General features: G+C 35.0%; 1 protein-coding gene across 1 annotated transcript; it reads right to left on the minus strand.

The window, feature by feature from the left end:
- Window positions 1-16,170: 16,170 nt before the first annotated feature.
- LOC128997432 (keratin-associated protein 19-2-like) lies at window positions 16,171-16,548 on the minus strand (the record flags this gene model as incomplete). The annotated part of the gene is made up of 1 exon (XM_054423070.1): window positions 16,171-16,548. A coding segment is annotated over one exon (279 nt), but the record flags the coding sequence as incomplete, so codon positions are not given.
- Between the last annotated feature and the right edge of the window lie 1,641 nt (window positions 16,549-18,189).

An 18,189-nucleotide genomic window follows, 5' to 3' on the forward strand; every position in this document is an offset into this window, starting at 1 on the left:
GGGTACTCATCCACATGTATTCTTTTTAAAAAGTAAAGACCTTCTTCATATGGTCACATGTAGTTGGTATTTCTTCATTATTACTTAAGGATGGTGATAGCTGTCCAACTTTGTTAGAGTGCTATAGGGATTGCATTAAATTAATCAAGTGTGTCAGCTCAATAGTTCAAAGCAAGTTTTAAGCCATAAATATATAGAAATCATTTTAAATTTTTTGCCATCACTTTTACAATGAGATAACTTACTTTTTGTCTGTTAGAGTGTTTAGCTTTATATACAATAATTGCGACTCTGTTATCTTACGAATATGTAAGATACACTAAGTAATAGCAGTTCGATTATTCTTACAATACATTAACCCTTTCATAATCGATGAGATCTCACAAAAAATGGGCAGTACACAGTTTTAAATTTTCGGAGTTTCACTGGGAACAACTTGAGCAGATCTCATGATAAGCATCTACTAGTTCAAAGCTGTACGAAGTTTGTAAGATAAATAGATGTTCTTTTTGTAGTTCAAGCTTCTTATTGATGAATTGATTTGTTTAACCTATATGACGTTTAAGCATTATCAAGTGCGCAGTGACTTTACCATAACCGCCAGAGAAACATGATATTCTACACACATTTCCGTTGTCACTACAATGTAACTTCTTTGTTTCGACTTAAATATTCAGTTACGTAACAGATCGTTGTTTATAAAGTGAGAATCCTTGAACAGTCCAGCATGAGGCCAAACGCACATCACGTTCCGGGAAAAACTTCAAATAAAAGAGGCAAAACATCGTCGGAATTTTAATATCGGAGGAAACAAAGATATACTTGTCTATCAAAGTAAATTAATCATGTTGTTGAGCTTGACTGCTCAAACCACCAATCTTTGTGTATTCATTTATCAAGACTGACCTCATGATTTTCCTGTCAGAGCAAATATCACGAAAAGTGAGAGAATGATTCAGGGATATTCCTGGTGGATTAGTAAGGAATCACTCATGTAATCGTATAATCGAACTAACACAAACCAATAACCTATGTTTATTTTGCCCACTGAGACTCAAGTAGAATGCAAGTATTGAAATTGAACTTTAAAATCCAAATCGTATCCAGTGATAGTTTGGTACACAGGTTTAAAACAAGAGGTCCAATCTTTGCTCTTTGTAATGAAGAATAGTTTACTTACTCTTGTATCTATACAATAGTAAACTATTTTATTGAGAACTAGTAATATTTCTTTCTTAATGTCACGAGGGCTTTTTTGTTTGGTATCCTACACTTGGGTTATTTCCTGTAAATAAAGTTTGAACAAAAATATTGGGGAAATTGTTGTTGTCTGGTTATATTCTTATACATTTTGACGGAGTTTTAAAACCGTTTATAGATTTTAAATCTAATTTAAAGCTGATCCAATAGTGTTACTGATTTCTCAAACCTGTTGTACTACTTGCACATTTCACAATGAATGCTTTCGATTTTTTACGATACTTCTACTCCACCCTCCCCCCCCCCATTTCAACCTAAGGAGAAAGTAATTTTTCAAACGTTTCAAATGAGGGGTAGTATGTGTGTGTTGTTATCTATTGTCTATTTTTGTTTTTAACAAGCATTTTTACAACAATGTGTGTATTTTATGGTTCTTATTTAAAAACGTATGTAGTAAATAAACTCATCCAGGTGGTAAATTATAACTTATGGGTGACAATATTTAAATGAATGTGAGTGTATTAAAATTTGATATTCCATTTATATTAAAATATCGTGTGATGATAAGTGAAACAATGACTATTTAGGGAATTTATCTAAAGTCAATGTATCTACTTAGAGTATCCATATGCGAAAAAAGTCTTAAAATTCATTATGACGTTAGTTCTCAAATGTTTAACCTAATAAATGGTAAAATTACGTCCAATACCTATTAGTTTGATCATTGAGTAAACAAAAAAGTAGTGTTTATATTATAAGACAGTCTTGCAACCCAAAATAATTTGATAATGCTTCAGTTTTATTTTAAAAATTAAAGCACCCAAAGCAAATCCAAGTAATTCTTCCGCAATACAAAACCAATTAAAGAATGATTTCATATTTGCATAGAGATCATGACGGTTCAGCTGAACTTTACAGAAATGACGGAGTTTGTAGTTAAATACGCCCTTGAAATAATAATATTCATTCACTCCACCTTGAGTTAAACAGCTGATAAACAGCTGATCCGAATAATTGCTTTGTTCTAAGCCAATGCTCCATTGTGAAACTATCTATCGGTTTTGTTTAGTGACAGTAGATTCAAGATTGCTTTTGCTAACTAGGCAAAACACCATGGAGCTATGGGAGAGGAAACTCACGTTTTATTTACAACAAATTTTAGCTTTTATTATTTAAGTTTCAGTGTAATTTCAATTTATTATGATGGACATTTCATCCTGGCAACACATAACACATTCATTAATTTACGGTCGGTGGTAAAAATCACTCATTTATAATAGCACGTACTTGCATAAACATTGATTTGATAGTTTGTTGTTGTTAAAACAGCTGATTGAAAATTTTAGTTTAAATTCTGATTTACATAGCTTATTAAATATCCGTTTCACTACAATACTGTTAAATTAACTGTTTACGTTACATGTTTATCACCTGCGAAAATTCATCATTGCATTGTTTACTACGGCAAAAGAATGTTTACTATGTGAAAGTAAACAAAGAAAGTAGTGTTTAGTTTACTACCTTTTTTGGATTTTGCCGACGTAAACAAAGATTTGTTTTTGTTTTGTCAACTGTTTCAATTTTCAACAACCAAAACTGTAAAAGCAAAGTAAAACTAACTTAATTTGAAGGCAAATCCTAAAAATTCTATGAGTTTTGTCAATTTCCCAAATGAAGAAATGTCTAATGTTTGTTTGAATAAAGAAAATAATTAGTCTTTGTAGTGTAACGAAAAATAACGTTTAAAACACGAGTGAAAGTGGGTCTATACATATTTGAGACCATGTTTAAAGTGCGAGATTTATCGAGCACTTTAAATGGTCGAGAATGGCTCACTTTCTACTCTTGTTATGAAATATACTACAGTATTTCACTGTTAAACCTAAGTTTGCTAACAATTGCCTAAGTACTCCAGGGATAAATTTTTGGTAGAAGAGAACCATATAAAATAATCAGTATTTGATAGGATCTACTTTCTCCTGTATCGAGTAATATTCAGTGCAATCTAAATAAAATTCTTACTCTATAAGAAAGTAAGAATAAGAGGAACGCATGAGTGACCTTGACATAGGTTATCAGTCCGAGCTCGTGCAGTCAAGGTCAAATGTCTGGCAGTGCCAATCCTGGGACTTCCCGTCTCCCAGCACGTGGGCCAACCAGGTGATTCACCTATCGATTGTCACTTTCGATTGAAGACCTGTAAACTACAGAATTTCAGGGTCGTCTTCCGTTTTGTCATTCAAGGCTGAAGGGGTGGATACAAAATGTATAGGCTTAAAGAGGACCATGTCCTAGAAAGTTCCAAGGTAGAAGAAGACAAAGTTAGAGATTCATCTAAGGTTGAAGAGAACCAAAAGTTCTAGAATTTTATGAAGGAGAAGATAACCAAATCATAAAGAGGTTCACTTTAGAATAGAACGTCATAGAAGATTCAAAGGTTAAAAAGGAACAGGTCCTACGGCTTTTGGCCCAACACGTCACATAGGGGGGTCATCCATTTTATTACTCTCTGTATTGTGTATATTTATTTTCACATCAAAAACAAGTTAACAAAAGTTGAAACTATGACAAACAACTTGCCTAGCACCAAGTGCAATGAAATGCTTTTGACGGTACCTTACGTCCCCCAGGGAAATGGGTGAACGCTTTTATTATGTGGGCAAGGTGTACTTTTAAAACGTTGACTAGTTTAAACCTTAAATTCCGAACGAGATTCCAAGTGAAATTTAAATCCAAGTGAAGAAATTTTGCATTGTGGTCGTGACTCCACCTAAAATTTCTTTCCCATGGAAATTTCTATTATCAAAATTACTTGCAAAGTCCACATAGAAATTGTGTGCTACATATGCATATCGTAAAGAATTATTTTGCGCACATTATTCTACGTAGTTCTTACGATCAAGTAAACAGTGACTAACTGTGACACAGTTTGGAGTCTTACTTAATACGTATTGAAAACAAAATGGATGGACTTTTCCGCACAGTAGAGCCCCCTTTTATAAAAGTCACTAGATGTGTTACTCTATCCTGAACTTGGCCACATTTCCTCTGCTATTGGGCGTATAAATAGCCTCATCTAGCCGTCGCATCACAGTCAACTACACCACTGTGTGGCCACTACGAGCAGTATGAGGCCGGGATTCCCGTGTGTGTGGACGACATTCAAGGTGACGTGACGGCATTGACCTCCGTGTTTAAGTGCCAGTTCGTTCATCTGGACACGTGTTACGGTTAAAACTATTCCTGTTAGAATTTTCACGTCGATTACAAATACGGTATTGTGTTAAAACTGCATTCATTGGTTACCATTGGTATTTTTATCTTAGATACACAAGTAAAGGTGTGATTGTTGAAAGAACTGACAAGTTTGATTTTTTTATAAGACTACTTTTTAATATTGATGAGAAATAAATTTATCTTCAGTATATCAGGAGACAAGAAGGGGAGATTTCTGCATGTTTAAATCCAAATATGAATGAAACATAGTATGATGGTGAAATTCCTTTCCTTGCGTAGCCAGGACCGTTTAAGATCCCAGTGATCTACCAAGGACAAATGGATCCAGTTTTGAACCATCAACGAATCAGTTGATCATTATAGGATTGAACCACAGGACTTCTCGTTAGTAGGGACAAGAGGAGCACCTGACGTTTATCGTATAAATGTTCATATCACTATATTATTTATAAAAAGTTATTGTATTTACTCTTTCGATACCCACGTAACATTAATACAACATGACATATGTATGTACTAACGTTTGCAGCCAGAAAACCCATCCCGATTAATTTGGTTTCATGAAACACTTAAATATGGACATTTAAAACTGTTAAGTTAGAATAAAATCTGCCAACAAGCAATAATAGGCAAGTTTTTAGTACACTTCACAAAAATGATTTTCCCATGATGCTACTGAACCTTATCGTGAAATATATATTAATTAAAAGATTTTAATCGGGATTTCAACGTCCAAAAATGTTACACTTTTTTGTATACAAATATTTTAAAGAATCATGGTGTGTTTAATTCAAGTTTTCAATTGACAGGTCCACTCCTTAGGATTAATTTCACATTTTCTTAGCAAGAGAACGTTCAACTAGAGAAAGATCATCGGTAACCGGGTCATCGTACTAGATCAGGTGTAGTTTTTCATATAATGAAGTAATTACCAGTAATGGTAAATGTAGGCCTTGACAGATTGTGATAGTAAAGTTTGTTGCAAGTTTGTACTGACCTAACACGTGGAGTACATCGTAGCTATTACTTGTACTATTAACCTAGTACTCGATTATCACGGCCGCAGTGCTTACACCTCCATCACTTCATTACCGATCTACACCCATGTTTTCGGTTTTATATCACGTGAAGATGATGTTATATACAAGTAAATGCCACCAACTACTTCAGACGTCTTAATCCCAAGCCTTGAAATGCTTAAATACATTAGTTTTCACAGCAAAAGATGTCTCAAATATATTTTGTAACCTAATGGTGTAATGTTGATCTGAGTTTATCGTCAAGAAACGATTTGTTCCATTTTGTCCCAGTGTTCTATGTTCTATGTTCACCGTGGCGTTTATTTTAAGTATTACATCATGGGGATGGCAAGAAAATATAGTTAGTAACCATAATGTTTTTGTACAACTACTATATTTGCCATGTATAAAGTTTGAAATATATTTTTTGATCGAAATCTTCTTCTAAGTTTTAAGAATTGCCATAAAACAGAATTCCTGAAGAAACCCCCATCTTCCTCTTATTCTTGCTGATTATTTGTGGTTAATGAAACCCTAATATCCCTTACAGCCTTTTACGTAAGCATCCTATACACATTAATAATCAAACCAAGTTTTAATTACTAAATGTTTTGCTTGGCTGATTTTACACGGGTTAAAAGTGTTAATTGAGGAAATTAAGAGAGTAAATTCAAATCATTGTCAAGCGGTTTCCTAACCTTGGGTTTGCAAGAGAAATGTCAGGAGATATGTTATTCAGAGGATGTACTAATTGAGAGATTTTTCTCAGGGGAAGATCTAAAGGTCCTTGACTCCCGTATTCTTTGTATCCTTCGATATTATGTCATTACGTTATTTTAAAGTCACGGTGCCGTGATTTTTCGGTCTTGGTGAAATAAAATTATTTATGACACGCTATCAGAACAGGTTTAGTTAGTTTGTCGTGTGTTGTTTTGCATTGTTGTTAGTTTGCATGTTTTTTGTTAGTTGTGTTTGATGAAATGCGCGTGTTTTTGTTGTTATTCGTTTTATTTGTATGTGGTTCGTTGAATTTTTTAATGTGTTTATTATGTATGTTTTTTTGTTTTTAGATGTGTGTGTGTTTTAAGCAATGTTTAGTGTCTCTGTGGTTTAATATGGGTGCGGTTGTTTGCTTTTAATCCAGGTTAACTCTCTCTGTTCTGGCTTTTTAAAAGTGAAATTGGTTGTAAATTTTTTTCATCTTTGTTATTGTTTTGTTTACCATGTAGTGAACTGTGTTTGGTTACAATTTCTGCTACAAGTAGTGATTTTTGTTATTGGTAACGATTTATCAAAAGACGGACTTTGTTTTAGAGAATTTCTATAAGCTTTCAAAATACAGGCCCAACATGTGTTTTTCATCCACGCTCATATTTCTAGTGCTATTATTTATGAAAGTGATCGTGTCGAAAAAGAGTCACTTCAGGCCATTTTGATGTAGAACACCCTAATGATGGTGAATACTATCATTTATGGATCAAAAAACAAGATAATAATTAATGTAAAGAAAAACATGCAACGCAGTATACGTGAGTGGTTCTCAGTCGAGTGATCTCATTCCAAGACCTTGGCAGTAACGTAATAGGTCTGTAATTTGTTCGATCACTTACTTCACTGTGCTTGGTAATTTTTATCGAGTGTTCTAGGGTGTGAAGATAATTCTAAAATGGCAACTATCTCTTTAACTTCATTGTGGTGTGAGTAGCCTCCGGATTGCGAATAATAACTATGATAGTGGTTTAAATACCTTATTCTTGCAATCCAATTGTTGTCTTCACAATTGTGAAGACAACAATTGGATTGCAAGAATAAGGTATTTAAACCACTATCATAGTTATCTCTTTAACTTTGATCTGACATTTCATTTTTTGCTAGGCTACGAAACTGCGGAGTGTTAGACAATATAGCATATAGAGAGTTAGAATCAGAATTTTTTACATACACTTTAGTTATGTAAATAATATTTTCCTAATGAGCAAATATTTGATATCAGAAGCTAATACATACTCACCATAAGTCATAAATACTTTTAAACAATACTATTCCTCAGGCATAATGGCATTTTATAAAGTCTTTAGATACAAACTTAATAAATAATATAGATGTTAAACTGGCGTTTTTACAAAAAATCAGTTGATTGATTCTGTTTGAATCTACAATGCTTATTATTCATCTAGCAATATTAGGAATTCTTTGTTATTTCATTAGTTCTATTTGGTAAATCTTCCAGAACAACTCGAGGCTAAAAAAAGAGATTTACTTGATTATTATTGATATGTTTATTCAATGAATTGGAATGTTGTAAAGTTGTTTCCACAATCGTAAAAGGCACAAGGTCCTTCAATCTGACGAGGAAAATAATTTTACTCACGCAAACATATTATGCAAGCAAACTTTCCTTATGGTTCATGTTGTTATTGTTGATATGGTACATTTGAAGGTTTCTCTGTGAATCATGACTCGTTTGTAGTTTTTTAATTATATTAGTAGCTGGAGTCCACTAGGGTCAACAACAATGAGTCTTGCAACTCCACACGATGTAAGTAGGTCCACTGTACTGACAGGAGAGATGAGAGATGCTGGAAGTGCCTGGACGGCTGGAGACTCCAGTAGCTGGAGCTGGAATGTAAGACCTTGACAGTGACCTCCACTAGGGTCAACAACAATGAGACTTGCAGGTCCACACGATTTAAGTAGGTCAACTGTTCTGACAGGAGAGATGATGCTGGGAGTGTATGGATGGCTGGAGACTCCAGTAGCTGGAGCTGGAATGTACGACCTTGACAGTGACCTCCACTAAGTTCAACAACAATAAGACTTGCAACTCCACACGATGTAAGTAGGTCCACTGTACTGACAGGAGAGATGATGCTGGGAGTGCCTGGACGGCTGGAGACTCCAGTAGCTGGAGCTGGAACGTACGACCTTGACAGTGACCTCCACTAGGGTCAACAACAATGAAACTTGCAACTCCACACGATGTAAGTAGGTCCACTGTACTGACAGGAGAGATGATGCTGGGAGTGCCTGGACGGCTGGAGACTCCAGTAGCTGGAGCTGGAATGTACGACTTTGACAGTGACCTCCACTAGGGTCAACAACAATGAGACCTGCAACTCCACACGATGTAAGTAGGTCCACTGTAGTGACAGGAGAGATAATGCTGGGAGTGCCTTGACGGCTGGAGACTCCAGTAGCTGGAGCTGGAACGTACGACCTTGACAGTGACCTCCACTAGGGTCAACAACAATGAAACTTGCAACTCCACACGATGTAAGTAGGTCCACTGTACTGACAGGAGAGATGATGCTGGAAGTGCCTGGACGGCTGGAGACTCCAGTAGCTGGAGCTGGAATGTACGACTTTGACAGTGACCTCCACTAGGGTCAACAACAATGAGACTTGCAGGTCCACACGATGTAAGTAGGTCCACTGTAGTGACAGGAGAGATAATGCTGGGAGTGCCTTGACGGCTGGAGACTCCAGTAGCTGGAGCTGGAATGTACGACCTTGACAGTGACCGCCACTAGGTTCAACAACAATGAGACCTGCAACTCCACACGATGTAAGTAGGTCCACTGTAGTGACAGGAGAGATAATGCTGGGAGTGCCTTGACGGCTGGAGACTCCAGTAGCTGGAGCTGGAATGTACGACCTTGACAGTGACCTCCACTAGGGTCAACAACAATGAGACCTGCAACTCCACACGATGTAAGTAGGTCCACTGTAGTGACAGGAGAGATAATGCTGGGAGTGCCTTGACGGCTGGAGACTCCAGTAGCTGGAGCTGGAATGTACGACCTTGACAGTGACCTCCACTAGGTTCAACAACAATGAGACCTGCAACTCCATTGTAGGTCGATTCTACTGCGAGGTACTCTGGAGATATGTTTACAACGTTATGGCTTTTTAGGAAAACGAACATCTTACTAATATTATAAATCTGAAAGTTTGTGAGTTTGTGTGTATGTTTGTGTGTATGTTTGTGTGTGTGTTTGTGTGTGTGTTTGTTGCTCAATCACGCATAAACTACTGGACGGATTGGGCTGAAATTTGGCATGCTGATAGCTCACATTCCCGATTAACATTAAAGCATATTCTTATCTCAAAAACCCTTTCGGGCTCCGCCCCAGTGGCTCTGTAGTTCCCCATGTTAATCTTATGATTTTTCATATTTAAAAGGAATTAATGAATCTTAACAGCTGTCTCAATTAAACAAGTTGGTTCTGTTCTATGATGTTCAACAGCATAAAAGTTACAAGGATTACCAACAGGGTGCAGCACTATTAATTTTTTTGTTAATTTATGACAACAGCTAATTTCCAACCAAAAGGTGAGTGAGCGTAGCGAACGAACAACAACCTTGAGGCGAGTTAGCGAAGCGAACGAGCTAACCTGAAGGCAAGTGAGCGCAGCGAACGAGCTCCAACCTAAAGGTGAGTGAGCGTAGCGAACGAACTTCAACCAGGACGTGAATGAGCCATGCGAATACTTATGAAGTTAAACGGGGCGAAGCCCGCGGGTACAGCTAGTTACTCATAAAATTATAACACTAATTGGGAAACTGGTTGGTTATAGTGTTCAACTACGAATCAATAGGTCACCCGTTCAACCTCTGTAAAAGTTAGTACCTTTTATGGTTAAACCCCGTTAATTCTGAATTTAAAATTATCTGATAATGCGACGCACACTTAGGTGCTAAATGTGAATCCAGGGTGAGTGTATAATGTAGTGAGGTGGTCTTTTTTAGCTATTGTACTGACTTAGATAACTTTTTTTATTAGCCAAACATTTTATGAAAATGCCAATAATTAAGTACAGCTGGGCCCTTTTTCAAACCATTGAAAACTACCGAATTTTCTCACGATAGAACCGCAGCCCTTTTAATTACTAGGGAGTGCTGGGGACTTAGCTACCAAGCAATATATAAGTACATGCATTGGTTATGTCAAATTACACAACGTTATTAGGTTACAATAATTAAAATTAACTAATTCATATCGAATTCTTAACAAATCTCACTTCCTTATTTTTTTTTTAAAGATAATTTATATTTTAGCTGTCAGTCATAAATGCTGGCAGTTTTGCTAGTCGTTTATGTCATAGCATCCGGAATGATTCAATTGCATTATAAATGTAAGTACATTTGGCAATTTTAAGAAATTTTAGGCTATTGAGTCATAGCTAAATCATTACCTAGATGACTAATAATAATGATTATTATATTAATTACGATCTATTGATGGACTCTTTGAAATTAATTCTTGACGTAAAGGATTGTGAAATAAATTGTCAGTAATTAAATAAAAGTCCGAAGCAAACTTCTCTTAATAATAAGTTATAACTGAAATCTTAGATATTTTATTACTAGTCCACAACTTAAAACACGCCATTTCAATCTCGTATTCTTAAACAGTCTGGGAATTTTCGTCTAGGCTATTCCTCTGTAAATATCCAATATAATATTGCAAACAAAGAAATATCTCACGGAAATGTGACGTCAAGGAAATCCCATGGTCAATATTGGTGACAAGATGGTAATGGAATCCTTGAAGGTACTTGGTACACATCCGTCCATTCATGTATGCGAGACCTCGTGTTGTGTGTAGGTGTGTGTAAGTTTGCATATGTGTGCGAGTTGTGCAATAGTGTTGAGCAGGGCCACCATCCGTCATCCCACCTGTTGAAGTCTCCAGGTCGAGTCTTCCGCTGTTACTAGGCTGACAAGTGTGCAAGGTTGTATAAAGGTTATCTCATCTATCTTTGCCAGCTGAGTGTAAAATATATTACAAGCTAACTGTGAAGATTTAACATATGTCGTTTTGATAGTTTTTACCAGATATTTACAGTATCATATTCAAATACAGTTTTTGACCAGATATAACATCTTAAGTGTGCCATTTAGGCTGCATCACGAGGATGGATTCTCATACCTGGTTCATGTCTTATATTTGCTAGATTCATTAAGAGAAATATTATTATTGATCACCAAAGCTCATTATTATACATAAAATTCAAACAAAATGTTGTGCTCTATGGCCAATAACTTCAGAAATTTACCAAAGACATACTGAAGATATTCTTAGTTTAAGGGTATATATTATACGTTAGATATGTTATAATGTTTCAACGTGAGATTTCACTGTGTAATGTATATCCTTAGGAATTTACAGCTTAATAAGATTGTCCTTTACTGTGTCCTGGTATTAAAAGATAGTGTTGGGCAGGATGGATTACAAAGTAAAGTACACACTTCAAACAATCAAAAGATCTAAAATGTGCTTGTTTGTATTTTCTTGACGATGAATAATTAATCAGTTTTGGTTTAATACTAGGATACTGTGGAGACAAAATCTAAGAATTTGTTATAAATTTACCTGGCTATGGTTAGGACTTTAAATTAAATTCAATTTATTCAGAAATAGAATCATTACATACAATTTTTTACATTAAATAATCTGAAATTAGGCCCCTCAAAGCAAAGCTTGAGTGCAGGGACCGAGTCGCAAAACATCAAGTGAAAAAACTATACAATAACAAATACATAGAAATATCAATTACATTAAATTGTGACAAAAATATATTACTCTTAAACTATAAAAATAGTTTGCTACTCTGTGTCAAATAAATTGGAATACAAAATTATCGTTATGTGTTGGGTGGCTTCCTGGCTTTGACAAAATGTATCAGCTAGAGAGTGTTAATGTAGAAATAGGCCTAATGTATCTTCTTTTCTTGTCATATAATTACAGCCAGTTTGATTTCTAAATGTTATGCACTTTTTTAATACTAAAATGTTTGATGTGAAACATTTATTTTAGCGTCTCTGTTTCCTGTACAGAAAATCGGATGTGAAATGTGCCAAACAGATAAAAATCTTTTTTACCTCTCTTAGGCAAATATTAAAAAAACACACAAAATAACTTACATAAATGTACATCGTAATCAAAGCACAATAATCGTCCCTAATTTGGTAGGATCAATAAAGTTGGAAAATATATTCTACGTAATACGTTAATTTTTACAAAAAACTGTTTGTGCTGTGGGCAATTCCCTCATCAACACTGTTAAGAAAATAAACAGAAATTAATTTTCTTGGATAATTAATTTACCTAAGATAACATTCAGATACCTACCTTACGACTGCCACATGCATTCGCCAAACGAATAATTCGGTGACGCCTATCCCTTCAAAGTAAATACGCAGCACACTTTACGGGTCTGACAAGAAGTTGCTTTGAAACTTAGAAGGCCTTTGTGAGGTTGATTAAATACCGCTCATTGAGAATTAATTGCATTATACTATTTTTATAAGTAGCCAACTAAAAAGCGCGATATTTTATTTTCATTATTGGGTCCCTCATTCTCCTTTTCCCTCAAGGGCTTTCCCCTTTCTCAATTTTAACACTATTTCTTCCTAAACACAATAGATAAAACAAAGTTCGGCTAAAGACAGTACATCACACTGTGCAAATTTAATATGGGGGATCATTTAAAGAATAACAGCAAAGTTCACGTTTAAATTTTATGGGTTTTGACCATACATATGACTAATACATGTCGATCTCGATTTGCAGTTGCATATTGAACAGGATGGAGTTTACCAGTTCAAGAATAACAATGAAGACATTATGAGAGGTGATACAATCCGTAACCTGCAGGTGCTATAGCAATCCTGGTCAGGTCTATTGTTAACTTCTCTATTGTTTAGACATTAGAATCACCCGGATGGTAGACTGGAGCAAGGTTAATATCTAAGATGTGAGATAATTTCATAAATAGAACTTGTCTTAGTCCAACAGAGTAAGGTCTCCACGGCCAAACTTAATAACACTTTCGTTGTCGGATAAAATTGTGTCACATCACTAGCATAGTGTGCTTAAGTCCCTTGCTTCCTAGCAGAAGACCAAAGTAGTCCAAAGGTTACCCCCTACTTTTATACTGCTTTACTGCTGTTCTACTTTTGAAATAGTATTTAGTTAGTACATAAACATAAATCCTCTAATACCCAATGTGTCTCAGCTTCATCCTGAAGACAAATTAACCCCATCTACACAGCTTTAGAACATTTTATTTATATCGAATTGTCAATTGAGCCATTTCAAGTGTGAAATCTCGTCAGGATCTATTTTCCTTTGGTTTTCGATGCCTTAATAGCGGTATGAATAATGCTATAGTTTACAATAAGTAAACTAGTGTATCTGACAGAAATCAGTATTAAACAGCAGCAGTGTCGGAGGCTCAACTAAACTTTATTATTTGTTTTTACTCGCTACAACTTTTACCTTGAGTTGGAATGTTAATTGTATTAAAGTCAAAACTAAGATTCAAATTTAAGTGATGATGGTTTAATTTAATATTACGGATACATTCAACAGACATTTTTTTTTCATGATACTATGGAGCGTGGTGTGTTCGTGCTGTAGTGTTATAGTTTTTTAGTAGTGCATTTAGAACAGGATTTTTATGGTTTCATTAAGAATACGAAATTGTGAATGACTAAAAATTGTTTGTCAATTCTAACGTATTTAAAATGTAAATATTATTTTAAATAAGGTGGTAAAACTACTTGATTTTAACTGATTTACCATATGACTAGTATTCTTCAGTATAAATCGGGATAAAAGCTGTAGAAAATTGATTGAATATTGATAACTGTAAGAATATTGATTTTTATGTTTTATACACGTTGTTAACCAAAATCATGTAAAATACTACAAATCACGTAATGTAAACCAACCATTCCCTTATATGGATAAAAACATTTCTATTGTTCACCACTGCTGATGCAGGTGTTAGATAATAAAATTTTGGGCAAAACAACGTCACGATTTACCCACAAAACTGGTCATTTGTGGTTGTTTTCAAGGCCAACCACTCCTCATCACCTCCTTATCCGAACCGGAAAGCTCTTCCGAAAGCAAATTAATGGGTTCCATCAACTTGTAGTGCTTTTACACTTCTTTTTTTCTGTTTTGCTTTGCCAAAACAGCTTTAAACCCATGTTTAGGATTGTCCGATGAGCTAACCGTGAATATTATGTAATGCTATTTTGATTATCTTTATATATTTAGATTTGTATTCATGTTTTGGTTGGGATACTACGTTTTCATTTTGTAGATTTGTTAGATTTACTTTATGTTTGCATAATCACAATGTCAGGATAAGCCAATTAAATAAGATTAAACTACTTTTGGTTCCGTCTGAAAGAAATATTTTTTGTAACTATGGTTTGCAAATTGTTTCTTCAGACTAAATCGTAACATGCACCTTTATATTTGCATTTTATTATCATGTGTTTTAGCAGTTTAATTTCCACTTTTAAGATGAAAGTAAAACCGAAACATAATAAAGTTACTCTTCTAGTAATGTTTACCATTATTATACAGTATAACATTTTTTGATAAGCTAATTGAAATAGTTTATGAAAGCAAATTTATTTTGGACATTCCATTTATAGAGTGCCATTTTTATATTGCTATTAGTAAGAAATATTTGCACGTTTAGCGTGTTTATTTTCGGTGAATTCCCTCGTCAAGTAGCTTTCAGGGACCACTGCATTTTCTTTGTTCACAACCAGGTAGGCTGCAACAGGTGCACTCCCAAAAACCAATTTTGTCTTGGGTCCCTAACATCTTTTGGAATATAGCGTAATGTTTAAGTACCTTGTAACCCGAATCACTCATTTTTATTTGTGTGTTTTGTAACTATTCTTTAAGTGAAACTGTTAATGCTTGTTTGTGATTAAAATTATTCTCCAGAACTGATAGAGCTTTAGTTTAGATAAAAAAATATTACATATCAGAATGGCCTGTAGTTTAATTCACGACTAGATTTTAGCTTGGGGCTCAGCTTTATAACCCTCAAAATATCGTAAAACCTACAGGAGTAGGCCTACTACTTTTTTCTTCAAATAATTTAAATTGCACTATTTGAATAGGAAGTTGGCTCTCAGTCGTTACAAATGTTTAGCACTTTTTAATGGTTGAACACTGGACCAGGAATCATTATATTCGGCTTTCAATTTTCATTATATTCATATTCTTCATTTGCGTTTTGGATTATTAGTATACATCCATCAGGTTTACACTAGAATTATATGGCAAAAGTGAGACAACTTTAACTTTAACATTATTTTTGTATTCAGACAGTTTACAACTGGCAATAAGCTGGCCTAAATAAATCACAGAAACGGGTTGTAAAAATATACGAAAGAAAATACTTGTTTTTTTGTCGCATTTAGGACCTGCTAGTTAACAAAACCACAGTTTCTTTTAAATATTTGGACATTTATCTCTTCCTTACATTCTAATGCAGCACGTTTGGTGCACAGTTACAACTACTAATATCTTATTATAGACTAGACATTCCACCCCCTTGTTAAAGTCATCTCCGGTTTTTTTAATAAAAATGGTCGTAGTAGAAGTAAGCCACCGACAGAGTGTTCTGATCTAAATTACTGATTTCTGTCGATTACGCCAACTTCTTTACCAGGTAAGAATAAAAGGACAAATCCTTGATAACAATAACATATTTACGTCAAAAAATATATATACATAATTTTGGAATATGTACATTTTGTGAGTGGGACATTCATCTATGTTTTTATTTCAAACAAATTACAACTGATCTATACAGATGGGATTTCTACTGCAGTATCCAAAAGTCAAAAGGACTCTAATGCTGTGAAAGAGGTAACAAAACAACATCAACATTTTGCGAATTCTCAATTTATTCAGCAAACTCCAACCACATAGGGTAACACTGAATCCAAGAGAAAAGTTGTATCACAGTTAAACATCTGCTGCGGAGCTCATCTTCTGTAGAAGCCACCGTATCCTCGGTTACCATATCCGTATCCTTGGTTGCCGTATCCGTTGCCATATCCTTGGTTGCCATATCCTTGGTTACCGTAGTATCCTTGGTTGCCGTATCCGTATCCGGGGTTGCCGTAGTAGCCTTGACCGTATTGATTGTATCCTCCGTATCCACCATAGCCAGGGACGCCTATGCTGAGTCCGAACTGTGCTGTACAGACGGCCACCAGACTTAGGACGACCAGTGCGGCTAGAAGGTACACCTGGGGACCAGAAAAGTATTTTTAGAAATAATTGATAAATTCACACACATGCTAACATTTTTAAGGGGTTCACAGTTTACAACAATTTTCCAGGAACCCTGTCGACAAGAATCATACACCATGGCATTTGAAACTGATGAAAAAAATCATAATGTTATTATTTTAATTTTGCTTGTAAATGTAGGCTAATCTTTGTAACGCTTATTTTTGGTAATATGGAAGGCAAAATCATTAATTTTGGTCTGGGATTAAATACCTTGGAATTTATGATTAATCATAATGTTCTTCTCACAAACGTGTTTGTGACTTGGAGGAATTGCAATTGGTAGATTAAGTGTATCCCTCACCGATCTCAAACGTAAATGAACTTAAAACAAAGATAAGGGAAAACTTTTAGATAAATATAAATGAAATGCGCCACAATGTGTGGTCAGAGCTGGAACACCGAGTTGACTTTCTTCAATGAAATAACGGAGGACATGTAGAGGTTAAGCGATGAAACCATGGTAGGGGAAAACTTAGAAAGTTAGGGAAAATATTTTATATAAAGCTACCTTAGTGTGTTATGCCAGTATACTATTGATCAATTATTTGTTTAGACACCCGGTTCTATGGCCCTCTTTTTACGGTTATACCCTCGTTACAATCAAAAAGCCTACCATTGAACCCTTAGTTGCTAATTCCATAATAAATTATTGTGACACAACAATTGTATTCTGTGACTCTGCAGTTGTAGGAAACATGTGTATTTCTTGTCCATATTACGTAACCAGTGCACTCATGAAGTCTCAAGTTAATCAACTATCTTAGATTAAAATTTACACGTTTGGACGACACTCTATGGTTATAATGCCATAGAGAATTTAACATAAAACAAAATAAACTGTGGAAGCAAACTGACACATACTTTATGCCTTTGCCTTTTAAAACCCCCTTATTGGTAAGTTATGGGAGTAACTATGACAGATTATGGATAAAATCACAAAAATTACAATAACGTTTGAACCATACTTTTACAGCATTGGGGTTAGCATTTCGTTTTGGAGCTAAAATGACTTAATATACCATATTCTGATCAAAATCGTTCGAGTAGTTTTTGGAAAAATCGGATTTTCCGTTATTGTATGAGTTTATGGAAAAATCGCTAAAAAAATCAAAATTTAAAGAAATGAAAAACTCTAAGATACTATGGATTAGAAAAATCATTACAAATTTCATACGAATTGAACTTTAGCTATATGCCGAGTCTGTATCTCTGTACACTCCCACGCACACACACAGACAGCCCCTAACACACATAGACAGCTTAAAAAACCCTTTTTTGGGCTCAAGGGGACCCAAAATGGATATTACAACCCAATAATCAAACTCCGAAGCTAGATGTTCTCTACATACTACGTACAGGGACAGAATGTAAAAAGTTATCCAGTTGGTCGTAATATATTATAAGATGGTAAAATAACCCTAGTTAACATCAGAACGCACTTTCAAGACACCGGACAGAGACACACCATAACACTTCAGCTGACCCATTAGGATGATAGAGCTGCAATGGAGTTATGATATAGAAGGGGTTTATCCTTTTTATGTTTAAGAGGGGAGATAATATTTAGGCACGAGACAAGTAAAACATGTTATTCAAGTAAAAGAATT

The sequence above is a fragment of the Macrosteles quadrilineatus genome, unplaced genomic scaffold (genome assembly GCF_028750875.1).
Source record: "Macrosteles quadrilineatus isolate MER2022 unplaced genomic scaffold, UCM_ALF_1.0 Scaffold_6__1_contigs__length_79288215, whole genome shotgun sequence".
Classification (NCBI taxonomy): Eukaryota; Metazoa; Arthropoda; class Insecta; order Hemiptera; family Cicadellidae; genus Macrosteles; species Macrosteles quadrilineatus.